Source organism: Erpetoichthys calabaricus, chromosome 6 (assembly GCF_900747795.2).
Source record: "Erpetoichthys calabaricus chromosome 6, fErpCal1.3, whole genome shotgun sequence".
NCBI classification, from domain to species: Eukaryota; Metazoa; Chordata; class Cladistia; order Polypteriformes; family Polypteridae; genus Erpetoichthys; species Erpetoichthys calabaricus.
In genome coordinates this window covers 71,763,281-71,785,851 of record NC_041399.2, presented here as the reverse complement: position 1 = coordinate 71,785,851, position 22,571 = coordinate 71,763,281, and the positions used below count along the sequence as shown (strand labels likewise).

Sequence of the window (22,571 nt, the reverse complement as noted above, 5' to 3'; positions counted from 1 at the left end):
CCATATATAAACTGTTTTAAGTGGGTAATGCAATTGATGCACTGTATATTGTAAAGTGCTGTCAATTCAGGATCAGTTTCAGTAGCGCTTCAGCAGGGTCTCATACATTCGGGAAGCAGCATCATGTGAGACATCGGGACATTTACTTCTGTATTATTTTTCTGAAAGCGGAAGGTGGCTTGTATAACCGATTAAAAATACATTCGTGACTCTTGAAGTCGCCTGTGTTATGAGATGTTTCGCTTCTGCAGCCCCCAAGAGTCTTTTTTGTATTTCTTTACAGCATTGTAACTGTGTAATATTTTTAGTGGTTGCGCTTTTGCCTCATATACGGTAAGGTGGACCGGCGATGTCCACTGACTGCTGATCAGGTGATCCGCCAACTACGGAACACAAGCCGAGTGGAGAAAATGCAAAATGGCATGTAGCGAATGTGGGGGCAATTTTTACTCACCTTTTCGACCTAAATTTGGATCCGAATCCTATTTTTGGAATTATAGGGTGATAATGAGGCGCTAAGCCCTGCTGTTTTGGCTTGGGCGCAGGAAGAGTGAGTTTTTTTTTTCCTTTTTTGGGGGGTAATTACTTTCTTTAAGGGAAATAAAATATAGTCCACTGCTTAACATTCACTGGAAAAAGAAAACATGGGGTTGTGTTACAGTCTGCGTCCGCGTCTCTTTGGCGAGCCCAGCGGCTCCATTTCCAACGCCACTACCTCGGACACGGAGCAACCGCACGACCCCAGCGTTCCACTGCGAGCCGGAGACCTGCGACACGGCGACACGGGAGGATACGGCGACACCACGTCCTTTCGCGACGGACAAATCCGCCGTGGGGACGGCTGCAAGCTGCCGGTGGGGGACACGAGCACCGACGGAGTACTAATGCAGAATGGAGGCGGCGGAGGAAGGAAAAGTGGAGGAGCAGAGCGCGACCGGCAGCTGCAGCTGCTGCAGAAGCACAACAACCAGAAGCAAAAACAGCAGCAGAGGAACTGGGACAGGCTGCGACTGGAGGAAAAAGAAGCAGAGAAAGAGGCAAAGAAAGTGAGCAAAAATATTGACCGGGCGCTCAAGGAACAGAAGCGGGAGTACAAGCAGACACATCGGCTGCTGCTGTTAGGTAGGTGTGACAGGCTGGCATCTAGAGCGGCTGCAGAGGCGCTGTGCGTCTGTGGGAGGGGGCTGCTTCGTGCTTGCTGATGGGGGCTCGTTTTGTGCCCCATCTGGGCGGGGTGGGGGCGGTGTCACGTCATTATCGGGGATCACTGCAGCGTGTGGGTTGACAGAGCAGAGACCACCTAATATAGTGCCTTTCAGCACTAGTATCTGGGCGTGGTTAAGGTGGGAAAGGCAAGAAAAGTGTCAAAGCGGGCAAGGAGCGACAGCCCCCGTCCGCTCTCCTGTGCCAGTTGAGTTCAGATTGTGAGAGCAGTTGGCTTTAGCTTACATCCAAGAAAGGTGATAAGTATTGAGGAGTGATATATACAAATATAAACCAAACCCCTATGCAAACTGGTTGGCCGGTAATAAGCACTAGATTAACGGGGGCTAAAGCTTTTGACTCGGGGCCTCATCACGAAAGACACTTGTAGGCCTATGCATGAAATTAAAGCCATTTGTGTGTCACTCAGCTGATGGATTTTTTTGTTTGGATCCAAGCTACCTTTAGGAATCTGTGGAAGTAGGCCTCAGTTATCTCCAATCACAAGCAATATTAAACCCCAGGGGAAATAAATCTAGAATGTCAGAGTGCCGGTACATTAGGTGACATTCTGCAGATGTGTGAGAATGATGCTGCCTACTATAGGAGCCTCTTCCTTACTTGCAAAGCTGAAGATGCAGCGAAATGCTAAAGTCCTGCCGTTGTTCCACGTCCAGGCCCTGTTTTTATGTCTAAATTTAAATCTTAATAAAATGCTTCCACAATGAAGCTGGGAATACCAGTTGAATCAGTTGCAATGGTTTGGGGGGCAGTGCCTTCTTTTTGTTTCTGATTCACCTTTGCATTTACTCAGTAGGAGGCCTTGATCTGCACACCCGCTGCATGGCGAGACTTTTGTACATAATTAAACCGAAAGCGATTATTGGTATGTTTGACCTGCCCTTCAGATAATGAATAACCCTGCATGCTGCCTTTTTTTTTTAAAAAAAAAAAAAAAGGATTTCAAGTACAAGCTGAAGGTTCCTTGCTGCCTCAGGGCATTTCAGACGTATTTCTGCAATAGTGTACCTTCAACCAGGAGGAAACTTTATTCTTAAAAGAATTGCCCTACTATTTCCACCTTATTAAAAAAAGTAAATAACACATTTTGTTTCACTTACAGCGTTTTGTCTGCGATAAACTGAGTTTACCATCCTGAATTCACCTCTTTTACTGTGAAGCGACTGCTTAGTTTCTTTTTTTCTTTTAACAGCGATATCATTCTGGGAATTGATTTAATAGTCCCAGTTGTAACCATAATGAAATGACTTCTATCCATGGGAATTTGTTTATTGTTAAGCAGGGAATTTTAAGCACAGTGGTTGCTTAGAGTAGCAAGGTTAGCCATTGCTTTAAAACAATGAGATAGCACTACTATAAATCTATGTTAAAAATAGCTTTGTAAAACTGTTGAACCGATCAATGCAGATTATTGCAGAAACAATTCAGTAAAGGAATGTGTCAATGTAAAATCATCTTTTTGGATAAGATATGGTAAAATGCAGTATTGTGGGTCTGGTTCTTTCATATAACAGGTGGCATTTTTGCTGCCACTTGGTGCTTGAACCTTGGATTGATTCCTGGCTCTGGTGTCTAAATGTGCTGGAGAACATTTTTTCAGCTGTGGTTGCAGTGTGTCATCTGTAGAAAAATTGGAGTAGAGGCTTTATCTAGGTTCAGCAGAATACTTTGTTAAACCAGGGGTATTAATTAGTGTCCGCATCCCAAATATTTCTCCCTAAGTATGTACTCTATATGTATGAAGTTTTCATATATGCTGTCTATATAATAAATATGATCATACAAGTTCCTCCCCAGGTCTCAAATCATGTTGTTAGATTGATTGGCAACATAAATATATTTTTGTGTGTGTGTGTGTAAGTGTACTCTGCAATTAACCTTTCGCAATACCAATATGTTTTGAAACTTTGCCCTTGGTCAGTAATGGCCTCAGTACTGTTGATAATGCAGTGTTGCAGGGAGAAACTTACTTTTGTGACACACTTTATAGTTGTTGACAGCTACTAACCTACTGAATTTTGTTGTTCATTTTTTAAAGGCCCCCACATCGTTTTTTAAAGGGTAGCATTTGTACGTTTTCCTTCAAAGGGTTCATGTAAAACAGTTGTATTCTGAGTGCAGTCTATAATGAACTGTGCCCTTTTCTCTTAGGACTCTAGTTGAACTAAAGTACTGAACGAATAACAAGGGACTGGCTAAAGCTTGTGAAATTTGACTTTTCTTCTAATTATGTTTGAAAATTGCAGATGTTTATGAGGGCTTTATTTCTTGCTCTTAACTAATGACTTGCTAAGTCAAAGAAAAGGAATGCATAATAAAGTAATTCCCATTTGACAATAATTCTTATCATACATAGAGTCTTGCATAGAACCAGCCCAAGTAATGGGGTCTTAACATACAATGCTGCTTTGAGCCCAGGTTTTTAAGTACTAAACAGTTAAACTGAATTTTACTTAGAATTAAATTCATTGAAGAATATAGGTTTGATTTAATTAAATACAGTAGTATGTTGGACTCTTTTGATCAGAAGTGTACATTAGATAGGGATCAGTTTGAAACCGTGAGATTCCTTGGTCAGTTTTTGCATTGGAAGATGCTTTTGAATATCTAAAATACTCGAATAGTCACAATAAAAGAACAAGTAGAACTGCAGTGTAATGTTCCAGTTGTACCTTGTAAGAGGTGGTGTTGAATCTGTTGTTATTTGCAATCATTTCAGTCAAGCCCTTTACTCAAGAGCTCCACCATGTGTATTATGTTATCATTTCAACTAAGACTTCTAATCACAGATGATACTAAATATACTGTATATTCCATGTGAAGATTATTGAACATTATTTGTTTTTTGATTTGTAATAGTACAAGTGAGAACAGAGACCATCATGGTGCTATTAAAGACAACATATAAATGAAATGTTGAAGTCAAAGCATTGTGGATGAAGCACAAACACAAGAGAAAGTTTTGGGGATTTACCCCATACAGTGGAACCTTGGTTCACGACCATAATTCATTCCAAAACTCTGGTCGTAAACCGATTTGGTCGTGAACCGAAGCAATTTCCCCCATCAGATTGTATGTAAATACAATTAATCTGTTCCAGACTATACGAACTGTATGTAAATATATTTTTTTAAAGATTTTTAAGCACAAATATAGTTAATTACACCATAGAAAGCACATTGTAATAGTAAACTAAATGTAAAAACATTGAATAACACTGAGAAAACCTTGAACAACAGAGAAAACTAACATTGCAAGAGTTCGCGCTATAGCCTTACGACCCGATCACTGTAAACACTTTTTTTAAATGAGTTTTAAGCACAGGGAAAAAAAACGGAACATTTGATCAAATCCGAACTTTATTTAAAAACCAACCACAAGCAACCAAGAAAGTAACATTGCAGGAGTTCACGCTAATAGCCTTACAACCCGATCGCTGTAAACACTTTTTTAAATGAGTTTTAAGCACAGGGGAAAAAAAGGAACATTTGAAAAATCTGTAATTTAATAAACCACCAAGAAAAGTAACATTGCAACAAATCATGCTACGAACCACTCGCTGTAAACACTTTTTTTAATGAGTTTTAAGCACAGGGAAAAAAATGAACATTTGACAAAAGAGAAAAATAACATTGCAATAATTCATGCTACGAACCGAAAAATGAACATTTGAAAAATCCGTAATACAAAAACTAACCGTAAACCACCAAGAAAACTAACCTTGCATGAGTCGAGTTCTGGCATGAAGTGAGGAGGAACTGGGTGGAGAACAATCTGGTCTCGTTGAAGACTTGTTGCGGGATGTAGCCTTCGTCCTCTACTAATTTTTTGAAAGTTTTCACCAATTCATTCGCAGCTTCAGCATCGGAACTAGCAGCCACTCCATGCCTTACCACACTATGAATGCCACTTCTCTTGCGAAACTTTTCAAACCATCCTCTACTGGCTTTAAATTCCTCACTTTCGCCACTCGTAGAAGGATAGTTTTGCAGCAAATCGCCATGAATATTCCTGGCTTTCTCGCATAACATCGCCTGGCTTATGCTATCCCCTGCAAGTTGCTTCTCGTTCAGCCACACTAGCAACAGTTTTTCTACCTCTTCCAGCACTTGAGGCCTCTGCCTGGTTAACACTGTAACTCCTTTTAACATCAGCTGCTTTAATAGATTCTTTCTGCTTTAGAATAGTCGAAATCGTTAATTTTTACTTCTTGTACTCGGTGGCAAGATCAGTAACACGAACGCCACACTCATACTTTTTAATAATTTCTTTCTTTACTTCGATTTCAATTTTCTGCAAAGCTTTCTTCTCACCAATCTTCACTTGCTTAGAAGCCATGCAAAAGCACACGAAATACTGTAGAGGACAAAGAGTTCACAGGTAAAGCACGCACGTCTGACTGAGAACAATGAACAGGGAGAGGCTGAGCACGTGCTTAAATACAGTAAATAACGTGTATGAACCGGAAGGGAAATGAAATAGGGCACAAAGAGTTCACAGCGAAAGCACACACGCACGTGCAAGCACGCACATCTGACCGAGAACAATGCAGCACGTGCGGAAATCATCGGCGCACACAAACTGAAAGGGAAACTGGCTTGTTCGTATACCGAGTGTGTGGTCGTGAACCGAGGCAAACGTTTGGTGAACTTTTTGGTCGTAAACCGATTTGTTCGTGAACCGAGGTTCCACTGTATATTGAAATTGAGCAGTTTTAAGGGATTGGTCTTTGGTCATTTCTGGACAGGTTGAGAGAGTAAACTGAATGGTTTTACAGCAGGGAACAGGAAGGGTGTGTTGAAGGGCAGAAAGTCATGTAGGTCATTGGAAGGTGCTGAAAGTGAGGTCATCTGTGTGGGCCAGAAGTGAAGTCAGGAACAAGTGTAAATGAGGTATCTAGTTGTTTTTTTCTTCTGTAGGTCTGTGGGAAGAGAAGGAGAGGCATTAGTGCTTAGTGCCAATCCCTGGTCCAGCATGTCAACACCCTGATTCGAACCCTTTGACTGCCTCCCAAACGCACATGTGTGACAGCATTTAGTCAGAACTAGTAATTCTTGTGTAAATTTGGCATAGCCCAGTCTATAGGAGACATCATCGCTGCAATATTTTATGGCACTGTTTATGAATGGAACAGTGGCCCAATTGTTAGTAATTGATTGAGCATCCTGAGTTTCACATTTGGGCCCAGTTGTTGTCCATGTAGAGCTTGCATGTTCTTTTCTTCCATGTCTGCATGAGTTTCCTTTCGATCCCTAAAGTTTGACAGGTAAGGTCAATTAGTAAGTCTAGTGTGAGTTTGGGTGTGCGCATGAGTGAGGCCGGTGATGGACTGGCACCATGTCCAAAGCTGATTTCTACCTTGTACCTGATGCTGCCAAGGTTTGGATCTCGCACATTGCGACCAGTTGAAGTGGGATGGGGATTATTCTTTTTATTTATACCTATTAATGTTGAGCAAATGAACAGTAGTTATTACAGGGGGAAAAAATTGATGAGCCACAGCATGAAGTTATGGGAAAGAGTAGTGGAAGCTAGGTTAAGAAGTGAGGAGATGATTAGTGAGCAGCAGTATGGTTTCATGCCAAGAAAGAGCACCACAGATGCAATGTTTGCTCTGAGGATGTTGATGGAGAAGTATAGAGAAGGTCAGAAGGAGTTGTATTGCGTCTTTGTGGACCTGGAGAAAGCATATGACAGGGTGCCTTGAGAGGAGTTGTAGTATTGTTTGAGGAAGTTGGGAGTGGCAGAGAAGTATGTAAGAGTTGTACAGGATATGTACGAGGGAAGTGTGACCGTGGTGAGGTCTGCGGTAGGAGTGACGCATGCATTCAAGGTGGAGGTGGGATTACATCAGGGATCAGCTCTGAGCCCTTTCCTATTTGCAATGGTGATGGACAGGTTGACAGACAAGATTAGACAGGAGTCCCCGTGGACTATGATGTTTGCTGATAACATTGTGATCTGTAGCGATAGTAGGGAGTAGGTTGAGGAGACCCTGGAGAGGTGAAGATATGCTCTGGAGAGGAGAGGGATGAAGGTCAGTTGGAACAAGACAGAATACATGTGTGTAAATGAGAGGGAGGTCAGTGGAATGGTGAGGATGCAGGGAGTAGAGCTGGCAAAGGTGGATGAGTTTAAATACTAGCTCAAGTTGGATGGTTGGGAGACAAAGTCAGAGAGGTGAGATTGCGCTGGTTTGGTCATATGCAGAGGAGAGATGCTGAGTATATTGGGAAAAGGATGTTAAGGATAGAGTTGCCAGGTAAGAGGAAAAGAGGAAGGCCTAAGAGGAGGTTTATGGATGTGGTGAGAGGGGACATGCAGGTGATGGGTGTAACAGAGCAAGATGCAGAGGACAGACAGATATGGAAGAAGATGATCCGCTGTGTCAACCCGTAATGGGTTCAGCTGAAAGAAGAAGAAGAATGTTGAGCAAATGAAAAGGTGATACTGGTTGAATAACCCTGGTGTTCTCCTACTGTGGCTCTTATTTCCTTAGTTTTCTGTTGTTCCTGTTGGTATACCAAACTGATCTTTCCAGGGCAGTTAGTTAACCTCTGCCAGCCAGCTTGAAAGTAAGCCTTTAACATGTCCAGCAAGGGCTACATGAAAAGACTCAAAATTGCACATTGGAAGTAAGAAAAAAACTCACATTTTTTATCATTGATAAAGACTTGTGCAAAATTCATTGAGCTTGACAGAAAACCAAATCAACTACTTATCTACATGCGTTAGAAATGAAGATGTGTTAGGCTTTTATTAAGGAATGTGAAATTGTTTGCCTTTGTTCATATAATGCCTGCTTTATGATGTCTGATGCTAAATATAAATCTGATTAGTTGATGGTAAATGACAGTAGATCGAATGTTCTCTTGCCATTTTATATGGTGATTTTTTTTTAAACATTGGGTTAAATATAACTTTAGACCCTCTTTATATAATATATATATATATATATATATATATATATATATATAGTCAGAAACTCGACACAAAGTCATGGAAAGGTTTGGGGCAGCCTCCCGTATAATTGATTTCCTGGCTGCAAAGTTGAGCAAGTAAATACAGCATTGCTGTGCACAAAACCTAGTCCAAAATAGAACTGAGGGATTAGGGACAAGGTGCAGGCTTTTAAAGGGGAAGACAAGAAGTGAGATCATAGGGGTCAGGCTCATGAAGGTGTTCAGCCATTGGTTCGAGCCCGGATGTGACATCACAGGGGCCGGAGCCGGCAAGGTCTCTTTCCATAGGCTCGGTCCCGGAAGTGACATCAAGAGGGCCAGGTGGAATCTCCCGTGAATTGTCTACAGGAAAGGGAGAAAAAGAGTCAGTGCACTCTGCCACATCCCGGTATGCCTCGGAACTGCCCTTACTCAAGCCTTTTAGCTGCCTCCCATGTGCACATGTGTGCCAATATATACTGTATTTAGTTAATGTGCTAATAGCTTAAATCTAAACTAGGAAAACTGGTGCTTTCTTGTATTTGTAACTCCCTAGGGTCAAGAATCAGTGCTTGTAAAGCTGATGATGTTGACTCTGACTCTCTTGACTCTGAGTATAACTTTGAATTCATGTCAGGTAAAATGAGCTGCTTTATACTTCTGAAAGTGCCATCCTGTTCCATTTTCTGACTACGATATAAAAATTAATGTACCTGAAAAATTAATGCAAGTGTTAAAATGATAAGTAAAGATTGAGTTCCAGCAAGATTTGATTTTTCTTTTTGTAATTGTCATTAACAGTCTATGATGAAATTGTCAGATAGCTTGCCTGCATAATGTATAATCTATGTTAAGATGTACATGAAGTGAATTTTGCTTTCCTAAACAATAATATTTACTAAATTCATAGCTGCAAACAACTTTAACAGGAGCAGTACAGTTTGAGATAGCCTAAGAAAAATCTTATACTTTGGGCTAGTTATTCTGTCAAATGTTGACTGCCTTCTTCACATTCATTCTCATTGGAATGAACTCTAGGAGCCCTGTCACCCTGTATTAACATTGGCAGTTTGAATGAATGAAAACATTAAATAAATATACCGTAGGTGGAAAAACTGCTATATTGAATAAGAGAGTTTTAGATGGATAAAAGGTAACACAGTTTTTCAGAATGTTCCACATTCTATATGGCTGTATATGTGTATACCTCAGTCAAAAGGGAACCATATGCATTTGAGACAGACAATAGCAGAAAAATGTATAGCATCATTTTGTCTACTATAAATGAATCTGTATAGATTTGCTATATAAATAAAATGGGTGACAAATGTAAACATTGACTGAAGAATGCAGTTTATGAAATGAAGACTGCGAATGGTGTATACATACTGTAGATGGAAAAGATACTATATTCAATTATGGAGCCATGTGTAAATAAAAAGGCACTAAAGGAGACAGATTTAAATACAAAATTATCTTTATTAAAATTTGGATAGCAGTAACACTAGGGCTGCAACTAATGATTATTTTGGTAGTCGACTGGTTATTCAATTTTTTTTCGATTAGTCGCAATTATTTCATGCCTGACTATTTTGATGCCTGCGACCTGTGGTTGCACATCCTGTTCTGGGCTCCAGTGCATGTCTTACCTCATATGCTCACGTATGTCCACCTGTGAATGTCACCCTGATGTCTCTGCATTAACACGATTAAAATTAATAATGATCAAATTAAAATAACAACCAGTAAAACATATTAATTTGAAAAAAATCAGATGTTTTATATTGGTGTGACCATGACAATAAAAAAGAAATACATTAAACAATAAAAACTAAAGTGCACATAGTCTTTAAACAAAAAAAGTGCATTTAACTTAACCAAAAATGGCCACTGGTGTGTCATAAAGTCCAAAAGTTTAAATAAGGCTTCAATTCAAATAAAATAAAACAATAATGTACAGTTTATAAAAGATTCAGTTCATATATTCCTGATAGCAGTGTAGGACCGTGAGCATTTTGACATGCTCTGGTTTGAGGCTGGCTCTCTCCTTTTGAGACAGTGTTCCCAGCTGCTGAGAATAGACACTCAGAGGGAGTAGAGGTAGCAGGAATACACAAAAATGATTTTGCAGACAGAGAAAGATGTTTTAATCATCACACTCTGAAGGATAAGTGTTGTAGTTTATCACCTCATGTACTATATTATGCCAAAATAAAAAAATAACGGACTAAAATATGTAACAAGCTAATTACTGATATACAGTAATCCCTCCTCCATCGCGGGGGTTGCGTTCCAGAGCCACCCGCGAAATAAGAAAATCCGCGAAGTAGAAACCATATGTATATATGGTTATTTTTATATTGTCATGCTTGGGTCACAGATTTGCGCAGAAACACAGGAGGTTGTAGAGAGACAGGAACGTTATTCAAACACTGCAAACAAACATTTGTCTCTTTTTCAAAAGTTTAAACTGTGCTCCATGACAAGACAGAGATGACAGTTCTGTCTCACAATTAAAAGAATGCAAACATATCTTCCTTTTCAAAGGAGTGCGCGTCAGGAGAGAGAGAGAGAGAGAGAGAGAGAGAGAGAGAGAGAGAGAGAGAGAGAGAAACAAAGCAAGCAGTCAAAAATCAATAGGGCTGTTTGGCTTTTAAGTATGCGAAGCACCGACGGTACAAAGCTGTTGAAGGCGGCAGCTCACACCCCCTCCGTCAGGAGCAGGGAGAGAGAGAGAGAGAGAGAGACACAGAGAAAAACAAACTGAAAAATCAATACGTGCCCTTTGAGCTTTTAAGTATGCGAAGCACCGTGCAGCATGTCACTTCACGTAGCAGCTGCACACAGAAGGTAGCAATGTGAAGATAATCTTTCAGCATTTTTAGACGAGCGTCCGTATCGTCTAGGTGTGCGAACAGCCCCCCTGCTCACACCCCCTACGTCAGGATCAGAGAAAGTCAGCGCAAGAGAGAGAGAAAAGTACGTTGGGTAGCTTCTCAGCCATCTGCCAATAGCGTCCCTTGTATGAAATCAACTGGGCAAACCAACTGAGGAAGCATGTACCAGAAATTAAAAGACCCATTGTCCTCAGAAATCCGCGAACCAGCAAAAAATCCGCGATATATATTTAAATATGCTTACATATAAAATCCGCGATAGAGTGAAGCCGCGAAAGGCGAAGCGCGATATAGCGAGGGATCACTGTACTCCAAAACACAAGTTACCTAACGTTAGTTATAGATGGTTTACTATTAATATGAACTCAAATATTATATGAAAAAAGAAGAAAAAAAGCTAGGACGGCTCAGCTACTCCTATTCACTTGTTTACTATAGCTCCAAACACGTTAGCAAACATAACTGAAATTAAACCACTGGAACTGGCTAAAGTTGTTTCTCAGTGCAATTTGCCAGCACGCTGGAGCCGAGTATATTCGGCGATGTATATTCATTGAACCTCGCAACCGGCTATATTTGCTTCACAGACAAATTTGCCAGCACACCGGAGGTAATTAGTCAAAGTCGTATATTCGTTGAGCAGCCAGCTCATGACCACTGCCGGCCCCAGCAGAACTGCAGCCCCACTGTCTCTGGGATTCAGCTGCTGCACTAGACGAGCCTGCAAGGATCAGCATTTACCTCTGTGTGTTTCCGTGCAGCCAGTTCAAGCGCAGTTGGCTCGGTGATTTACTGAATTTCACCAATGACTTCAGTTGCACCTTGAACATATAATAATAGATTGTTGCAGTAGTTTTTTTTATAGTTTTTACAGTTCATTTGCAGTGTGTTAAATGATCAGTGTTGCAGTAATCGTGATGTTCTTTGCATGAAAAAAAATATGTTCCATTAAAATTTCACATTTTCTTTGTGAATAGTGACGTTTACTTAAAAAGTGCAGCTAAAAAGTATTTGGCATCCAGGGGTGTATTAACCCCCAAGTATGTGTCGGTTTAAGGGTAAACTATCATTGTCGAAACCTTGATATACACATTATAGTACAAACATCAACGTTAACACGTGACACTAACTTTACTCGCTAAAACTTGCCTCTCAAGAGACGGCAGCATCACAGCTCCAGGATGCTTGCGTTTCAGATGCTCATGCATCACGGTGGTGAAGTGCTCTCACACTTTAGAAAGTTTCTGTCTCAATTTTTTTTCCATCTCCTTCCCCCTCCTCTATGCGACCCACAATTGCAACCACATTTATTTTCCTCTGCACTCTTCTTCTCCTCAGACGTCTTCTTCGTTGGTAGGACTGTGTGCAGTCTTGACAAACAATAACAAACGATACTGCCCCCAGATGTTCATGTAATGCATTGCAGTTACAAAAAACAATGTGGTTCTTTGTGACTGGAGCCTCTATTGAAGGTTCTGTTTATGATGTGTTGACGATTTTTTATAGTCAACGTCGTCGATTACGTCGACTAATCATTGCAGCCCTAGTAACAACATTTATATAGCACAATTTCATACACAAGTGGATCACAAATAGTAAAAGAAAAAGTCATTTTATAAAACAGATAAAATGGAAAATGACTTTTATTTACTGTTTTAGCCAAAAATCAAATCAAAACAAAATTTATTTATAAAGCACAATTTTAAAACACCGTAAGTGTAATCCAATGTCCTGCACAATAAAATCAAGGAATATCAATAATAATTCACTAAACAAACAAGGTACAAAAATGACATAAATACTAAAACAAATAAGTTAAAAGAACCGATTAGAAGATAAACAGTTTACAGAAAAACAATGGATATAAAAAAAAATAATAAATTATTAATAAAACTGGTACTAGAGTTACTTGTATACAGTTAAAAGCAATCGAAAACAAGTGTGTTTAAGTCTAGATTTAAACATTTGAGTTGATGGTGCTGGCCTAAATTCAATTGGCAGAGCATTCCATAACTTTGGTGCTAGTACTACAAAGGCACGATCACCCCTTGTCTTCATTTTAGACTTTGGCACAACCAATAATAATAATAATAAATTTTTGCATTTATATAGTGCTTTTCTAACTACTCAAAGTGCTCAGCAATTGCAGGTTAAGGGCCTTGCTCAAGGGCCCAACAGAGCAGAGTCCCTATTGGCATTTGCGGGATTACTAGATCCCTAGCCTCAGAGCCAACAATTGCTGTTGGAACGTAAAGAGCGTTCTGGTGTATATGGGACCAGCAACTCGGCCAGATAGGATGGGGCAACACCATTTAGCAACTTACAAACCAAAAGTAAAATTTTAAAATGAATCCTAAATTCAACTGGGAGGCAATGAAGCGAGGCCAGAAATGGAAGTAACTTTCTGAGACCCAGTAAGAAAACGAGCAGCAGCATTCTGAACCAAACGCAGCCAAGAAAAATGAAATTTACTAATTCCAGAATAAAGTGAATTACAATAATTCAGATGCAATATAATAAAAGCATGGCATACCTTCTTCAAATCAGAGTGCCCCAGAAACGGTTTGACTCTAGTAAGCAGTCTAAGCTGAATAAAGCAGCTCTTAACAACAGACGAAATCTGTTTATTAAAATAAAGATTGGAATCAAGGATAACCCCAAGATTTTTGATGTGGGGTTTGCAAAACCCAGCTAATGAGCCGAGCTGATCCCTGAGAGCCCCATCAGAAGCAATTGGTCCAAATACAATAACCTCAGTCTTACTCTGATTGAGATTCAAAAAATTTACAGCCATCCAATGTTTGACCTCATCATAACATCCATGTAGTGACTTTAAGGACTCCTTAGTCATAGGTAAATAAATCTGGGTTTCATCAGCGTAGAAATTAAATGAAATACCATATTTGTGAAATATGAACCCAAGGGGTAGCAAATACAAAGAAAATAACAAAGGACCCAGAATAGACCCCTGTGGAACACCATATTTCAATTTAACAGTAGAGGAAAGTACAGACTTGTTACCAACAGAAAAGGTCCTATTTGTGAAATAAGATATAAACCAATCTAGTGCACCCCCTTAGTAAGTCCTCCTTACTACGGTTAGGTTTTTTCAATAAGGGCTTTACCACTGCATGTTTAAAATAGGCATGCACAATTCCAGTGGTAGGAGATAAATTAATAACATGTAATATATGTGGTGCGAGTGTATTTATGATGCTTTCCATAAGCGTATTGGAATAATATCAGAAGGGTGAAAAGTAACCTTTAGTACATTTATAATGTCTATAAGCGAAGAAGGAGACACTGGTTCAAACTGGTCTAGCACAGCATTACAGACAGGAGGACAGGGAGCATCGCAAGGGGACGATACTATACAGGCTCATTTTATTTCAATCTTTTCAATAAAAAACCTGAGAAACTGTTCACACCTGTCTAGTGACAAGTCATGACAGCTGGAAACATGTGGGTTTAAACAGAGTCCACTGCATTAAATAATGACCTTGGATTATTAAGATTGGTAGACGCCAGGTTCGAAAAATAATCTCTTTTAGCCTGCGCAGCAGCTTCTTGAAAGCTGACAAGACTTGATCTAAACATCTCAAAAAGATATTACTTGGAGAAAGATAAGGAAGGACAAGAATTGGGGGTTAGTACATTTGAGGGAGACAGTACTACTGCAATAAATTATTTCATCGAAGGTCGCGCATGGCGCAGCAAGCATCTTGCGGGAGGCAGGAAAAATCTGTGGACGAGGTGCCTGCTCGTCACTATCACTGTGCCACCGTGTTCCCATGTTTAATAACATGCTTTAATTCCTATCATCATGAAAATGATATCAAGTGTACAACTCAGTATTTTAATTATTCAGAGAGCTGTAATATCACGAATGTAATGGATTCTGTGTCCTGTCGGAGGAAGAGAAAGCCCGTTTAGATAGATAGATAGATAGATAGATAGATAGATACTTTATTAATCCCGATGGGAAATTCACATTTAAGAAGCACGTAGTGATTCACACACATAGAGTACATAGAAGAACACATACAAAACAAAGCATTTAACGTGCTACTTTAGTTATGATGGTATTTGAGAAACTAGTAAATTAAACGATTTAAAGATGAAGTTTATGATGTTCTACTTTAATGACAAAATAAACTATGTGATTGAAGTGGAAATTTTGAGATTAAAATTGGCATTTCGAGCTTTTTTCTCACTGTGTCCCTATTTTTTTTTTCTTTTCTCTGTACCCTAATAAGCTTTCATATGACACTCAGACAGTGGGCTACGACTCGCCTTTTCACAGCAACTTTGATATCTGGCACTGTGTAACTTTGTGAACTTGAACTTTCAAGTTTCTCCGACACTCTGTCACTCGATCAACTTCCTTTTGTTGATTATATCACTGTTTAAACCAACAAGTAGTAAGTTTTTCCTTGCCTCCATTTGGTATTCGCTGAAATTCTTCTATTTTCCCACGTGCTTTTGCCATTGTCTTATCACAGAAGGCTGAGCTTAAGGGCTATTTATATTGATTTGCATATTCAAAGAGGCGTAATTCTGGGAGGAGTTGGGGCGGGACAGCAGGCGCGTGCACGTGCGTATAGTTTTCACACTGACCAGGATTTATGTAGCTGAAGAACGTGGAAGTTGGCATTCGCACAGATTTATGCATCTGGATTTTTTTGTGCGTACGAACATTTCCGCTTTTGTCCGTACGCCATGTTATAGTGTGAATTCTACGCATGCCGTTATGCATGAGGCCCCAAGTTATTGTCTGTGAAACAGTCATTTAATACAAAAGTTTTATTTATCACAGACCTGGCATTGATCAATGCCATCTTACAGGGTGGTAATTCTTCTGCCAGTAAAGTATGCCAATCCAGTTGGCGAAGATTAGAAAAGTTTACCCCTGGTGAGAAAGCCGGTGCGCAATGCTGTCGCTGAGTTAACCCGGAAAATCTAACAGGAGCTGCAGATTTTGACCAGTCGAGTCCCAGCCGGACAGGAGAATAATCCGTTGACAATAATATTCACAATCTACCCACGATAAGCAGGTCAATGATCGAACAGTCACAAGCCTTCGAGACTTCACCAAAACTCTAGCCTGGCAGCTCCTTCTATGCCTCTTCTTGTGACGGCGGTGAAAACTCATCATCTCAACCAGAGCAAGCAGGTCGACCAAACCTCTTCCTATATTACTTGACGCCACCAGAGGTGGAAAATAAACACAACAGGGTCTTGCTAAATTAAATTCAAGGACAGCAGATCGAATGTCTAGAAATATCTGCCGATCGTAGGTCAACACGAAAAAAAACATTAAATTGAAAAAAACTAAATAATGAAAACACAGGCCAAACTAACGGCAATCCATTAACATCGGCACCATCTGCCATTATAAACTTACTAAGTTCAAATGAAAACATATGCTCAGGTGAGATGGCCAGAGAGAAGAGATACAAAATGTATAGATTAAATTATTGAAAATTTGGGTAGTGTTGAGACACATAGTCTGAAAGTTTAGTTTATAAAATAAAATGGTAGAAAGACAGATGTACAGAAAAGGCAAGCAACACACTTGCTGGTGGCATTTGCAAAAAAGTAACAGCAGTGAAGGAGTGTTAATGGTTTATTATTTTTTTTCTCTGTTAGAAAATTGGGGAAAAAAATAAATCAAGCAGTCTATTTTTTGTTCCCCAGTCAGATTCTAATCAGATTTTTTTTTTTTTACTTTAATTAACTCATTGCCATGTTCTGTCAAAGTTGGATTCTTTTCTATTGAAGTTGTAATCATTATTAGGATTTAGGCTGTTGAAGGTCATGCTTTTGTAGATTTACTACATTGTTATTTTAGGACAACTGAACTGTAGATTTTACTTCTCTTTAATTCAGTCTTTTTGTCAGTGAGCTTCAGTAAAATTTGTTTTGGGTATTGGATGATTTGTTTGTCAAGCAGACTTAATAAATGTATATATGGAGCAACAGCTTTCGAGTGAAGCAGTTCTTTATATTCAGTTATGTAGCTTCGCACGCTGTCTTGGAGATGGTCATTAGAACCATATGGCTGATGGTTTTCTTTTCAACTATTTTCAGAATAAGACATCATAGTGGTTAGCACTGTTGCCTTAGAGCTCCAGTAGGCTGGCATCAAATCTCAGTCTGGGTTAACACCCTGTCTATGTGGCATTTATATACCTGCCTCTAGTTTTCATCACACATCAGAAAGATTTGTGTGATAGGTTGATTATTGTCTCTTCATTGATGTATGCTGACCTTCCGTGAATATGCGCCTGAGTATACTTTGTGATACACTGGCCCCACATCCTGGGTTGTTGCTCCCAATCCTGCTATGACAGTCTTTGGCTCCTCTGACTTTGAATTAGACTAAGCAAGTTCAGAATATGGATGACCTTTTCCTAATAAAAGATAAATTTGAGCTTGTTTGTTAATTGGCATTTCATTTAAATATGAACTTTCACAGCAGCATTTCAACATGCGTAGTAGAGAAATGCTGACTTCTCCAAGTTTCATGTAATTTGTACTATATTTTGATTCAACAGTGCCTTCTCTGATTAACAAAAATCTTTGCTTTCGCAAAACTAGGATTCTGGCTCCCCCAGAAATTTAATATATCACTATCTGTGCTACCTGTTTAAGACAGGTTGAAATCTAAGTAATGAAGCTTTTACGTCAAAGGAGACTAAGGATGCAAATCTGACTGACTGTTTGCCCAGGAACTGAGAATACTTTATGATCTCAGGATATTAGGGTAATATATTTATGGCCATACTTCTAGTTCCAAGTTTAATGTCATGTGTACTTATTACAATGATGTTTCTAACTTCTTCGTTTCCTCAGGATAGAGACAGCAATACATTACCAATAAAAGACAACGGACATGAATATTTATACTGTATTTTTTTGTAGTATTAATATTTTTTAATTTTATTTGGTTACTGTACATTTTAAAGAATAATGTGCATATACTTGCTTAAAAGATGCTGGTGAAAATTCACAAAATTACTTAATGAGACAATGTTCTGAAATTTTTAGGTTTTAAATTTAGAGTATTTGTCATTAGTAACAGGTAACATTTAACAGGTCAGTCCTCTAGCAAAGGACACAGAGTGTTAACTGCAGTAAGATGAAGCCAGGTGGAGAGATTTGAATCTTTGAATTTTATTTCAAATATTGAAGTGGTGTGTAAAATAAATTTTGAGGTATTCTAACCTTAAATTACTATGTGACAGTTCTTGTGGATATATAATTTGTGCCAAAAAAGGTTTTTGGGTTTGTACAGAATTAAAAAATATAAGGAAATCTGACAGGTTTTCAAGTTTTGCACAGATGGTGTCCATGTTTCTCCCAGCAAAATATCATCTTAAGTTTTTCTACTACTACATACTCTTGTTGTCTTTTATATAAGAAGGTGGTTCCCATCACCTACTGATTTACTTCCAGTACCTTACTGTTTTGAAACTTTGTAGTTTTTTTTTCTTCATACAGACCCTCTTTATATTTTCTGCTGCCTGTCCTTTGAGTCCAGCACTTGTTTGGTACTTCAAGAGAAAAAGCCATAAGGCAAAATTGATACAAGTACCTAGGGAGTTATATCCAACCACCACTGGTTTTATATACAATATTTTATTATGCAGTTGTCATCCTGTTGTATGTCTTTTTTGTGCAAAATTTGTTGCAAGTTTATGATATTTGTAATTAATATTCATTGCTTTTGAAAATTTTTTTTATTACCAAATCAAACAAACATGATAGTCAAGGGAAACACAGTAATATGGTAACTATTACATTACAAGAACTTAAAATGTAGTAAGAAAAAGAACAAACAAAATAATAAAATACCAGAGATTGAACGGTGCAGAACCTCTCACCCTTTAATGAGTATACAAAAACTAAAATTAATCATTGATTATGACACCCTTTAATCAATTTAATGTGGAATGGTTGCGAGACATGGACGCTATCCAGTGACCTGAGATGAAGACTGGACTCCTTTGGTACTGTGTCTCTCCGGAAAATCCTTGGGTACTGTTGGTTTGACTTTGTGTCAAATGAGCGGTTGCTCATGGAGTTCCGAATGAGGCACATTACCTGCATTGTGAGGGAGCGTCAGTTACGGCACTATGGCCATGTGCCGTGTTTCCCCGAGGGTGATGCAGCTCGTAGGATCTTCATTGTTGGCGACCCGAGTGGCTGGACCAGGCCAAGGGGTCACCCACTTAACACCTGGCTGCAGCAGACAGGGGGTCATTTCTGGAGGGTGGGACTGGACCACATGTCTGCCTGGGGGGTTGCCAGCCGGGATCCTGAGTTGTTCTGTCATGTGGTGGGAGTGGCAACGTACTATACCAGTTCATGTTCCCCAACTTGACTTGTTGAGATGTACAAGAGTCCTGTATTAAATTATTCATAAGTTATGTGGCAAATGTTTGGAAGCAAACAGTCAAAGTGACAGATACAAAATAAGCAAAGAAAACTGTCATAAGAGTAGCGAAAGAACAGGAATATAGAGGAAGACAAAAATAGATAAAGCCAGTCCACCATTAACCTTATATCTCAAACTAAGTTACAATCTTGATTGTGTCCATACTAGCATCTGTATCCCTAATGCCTATGGTTTAAGTTGTGGCTTTGTTAATTCATTCTCATGAATGTTCTAAGCGGTCAAGCTTGTAGAAGGTGGTAAACCAATTATGAGGATTAATTTCTTCTGAATAAGCCACATACAGTACCAACATAAAGAATTTTGGCAACAGTTGTGCCCAAAGTAAAAACATTGTTGACAGGTGAACAAACGGAGCTTGCATGAAGAAAGGGAAAGGAAAAATCTGGTGTTGAAGTCAAAAATTGGCTCATAGCAAACCAGAAAGTGGACACATGAGGACAAAAATCAAAACAAAATGTTGTTTTGATCAGGTGGACTGGGAGATATTCCATGTCTCTGTGCAGATGATATTGATGCATACTCAGAATCAGTTATGCAGATCCATCATAAAATGTGTAGAGGATGTTGTTCCAATCAAAACTATAAACATGTACCCCCCAACCAAAGGTCCCAGACCAGCAGGCTCTGGAACAGCTTCGTGCATCAAGCTATTAGGATGCTGAGCTCTGCACAGTGACTGGTACTAACTCTTATCAACACCCCATCTTGTAACACATACATATCCATGCTGCTGATCCATCATCTGCCTATTCCATCGTATAGCGTATGAATTTAAGTATGTCTAAATGTTAACTTCTGTAATGTGTTTCTTTTTGCACAGTGCGTAATTGGTAAACTGATATTTATTTTTTTTATTTTGTGTATACTATTATGTGTATTGTGTAAAAAATAAAAAAAAGAAAAAAGAACTGCCCTTCTGTTGTGGACCTTGGACACAAGTTTTTCACTCGTGTTAAATGATGTGACAAAAAAATGACTTGACTTGAAAAACGTGTATAATAAAGTTCTCAAAGGGGAGCAAAAATAGTGGTAGATGTTAGGGGTAACTCATATTGCATATTATGTTTGATTGGATAGTAAAAACCTATGAAGTATTTGAAACTTAATAAACCAGTGATCGGGATGTGTGAACAAATACTAGAATGGAACCCAGTTTTCTCTACTAGTCGCCAAATGTGAACTGCATGTGGCTGGATCAGATTCAGGATGTATTTTGCTAACTTAATTTTTAGGATTGCAAAATGGACTTCTGTTAAGGAACAGCTGTAATCTTTTGAAGAAGAAGTCCGGCATGAGACACTCAAGAAATAAACCAACTCATATTGGGATGAGTAATGAATACATAGTAATACAGCTGTAGGTCAAGTAAAGTGTTGTCTTGTGCTTAAATAAGAACAGCATGTTTTAACTTTTTTTTTTTTTCTTTATTTCGCCTTATACAATTTCTTATATTAGGAATTTGTTAGTTTTCACATGCCCCTTGGGGTCAGAGCGCAGGGTCAGCCATTGAACAGCGCCCCTGGAGCAATTACAGGTTAATAATAATAATAATAATACATTTTATTTATATAGCGCCTTTCCCATGCTCAAGGCACTTACAGAATATAATAAAGAACGGCAGAATGTACAGTAAATAGCATTGTACAAACCAGATAAATAAATAAAGAAGATTAAGACAGAAAATTCTGAAAAAAAACAGGCAACATAATTGATGGTCTAGCACACACATACAGGTTACATTGGCATCTTGACAGAGAAGTAAACTGAGAGAAAGGTAATAAAGTCAAGTAGAGCTAAAAGCCTTCCTGAACAGATGAGTTTTGAGTTGTTTTTTAAAAGAATTCATGGAGTCAGCTGACCTGATTAATTTTGGTAGGTCATTCCAGAGTCTGGGCGCTATACAGCTGAAGGCCCTGTCACCCATAGAGTGTAGATAAGTGAGGGGCACAACAAGATTACCAGAATCAGAGGACCTTAGTGGGTGGTTAAGTGTCTTGCTCAAGGGCCCAGCAGAGTAGGATCTCTTTTGGCAGTGATGGGGATTCGAACCGGCAACCTTCTGGATACCAGTGCAGATCGTTAGCCTCAGAGCCACCACTCCGCCCTATTCCCTCTCTTCTAGCTCCAAAAATGTAAAAACTGGAAATTTCACATCAGAATATGAATTTTTCACCAAAGGAAAATGAGGAGTGGTATTCATTTTGACAATTGCTAAGCAATACTGAAATGATAGAGCTAAATTTGATGATTAGGAGAGGGCTCTCTATGTCTCCTTTAAGATGCAGCAGTAGTTTATGTTAGCTTTTGAATTTAGTGATGAGCAGATCAAGGTTATTATAGTTAATGAAAACTAAAATCAAAACTGAAACTCATGTCTGTCAGTCAGTCATTATCCAACCCGCTATATCCTAACACAGGGTCACGGGGGTCTGCTGGAGCCAATCCCAGCCAACACAGGGCGCAAGGTAGGAACAAATCCGAGACAGGGCGCCAGCCCACCGCAGGACACACACACACACACACACACCAAGCACACACTAGGGACAATTTAGGATCACCAATGCACCTAACCAGCATGTCTTTGGATTGTGGGAGGAAACCCATGCAGACACGGGGAGAACATGCAAACTCCACGCAGGGAGGACCCGAGAAGTGAACCTAGGTCTCCTTACTGCGAGGCAGCAGTGCCACCACTGCACCACCATGCCACTCTAAAACTGAACTATTAATAAAAGACATTTTCATAAACTGAAATAAAATAATTAACAAAACTGAAATAAAAAACTAAATGAAACTATTACATTAGCTGAAAAGACGAGCTGAAATAAAACAACTGGACATACACAAGGGCTAATCTGAGCTGCAGGGGTCCTGAAATAATTCAAAATATATTTATAAGAATTTCATATTTGGTTTTTGAATAAATATTTCTGCCATTAATCTTTAACCCTTGTAACTTTTAACTCTAAAACAGAAAGTCATCCACCTCGAGCCGCCCGCATACGTATACTCATCTTGTAAACAACGGCTGATGATGGGGGGGCGGG

General features: G+C 39.2%; 1 protein-coding gene across 1 annotated transcript in view; it reads left to right on the top strand.

Annotated features, from left to right (window-relative positions):
- Positions 1-320: 320 nt before the first annotated feature.
- The window catches only part of gnal (guanine nucleotide binding protein (G protein), alpha activating activity polypeptide, olfactory type), a 334,655-nt gene continuing 312,404 nt past the window's right edge, over positions 321-22,571 (top strand). Inside the window, exon 1 of the mRNA XM_028803686.2 lies at positions 321-1,122. Within this exon, the coding sequence (XP_028659519.1) occupies positions 645-1,122 (478 nt within the window). The 5' untranslated portion in view covers positions 321-644. The remainder of the gene's footprint in view (positions 1,123-22,571) is intronic.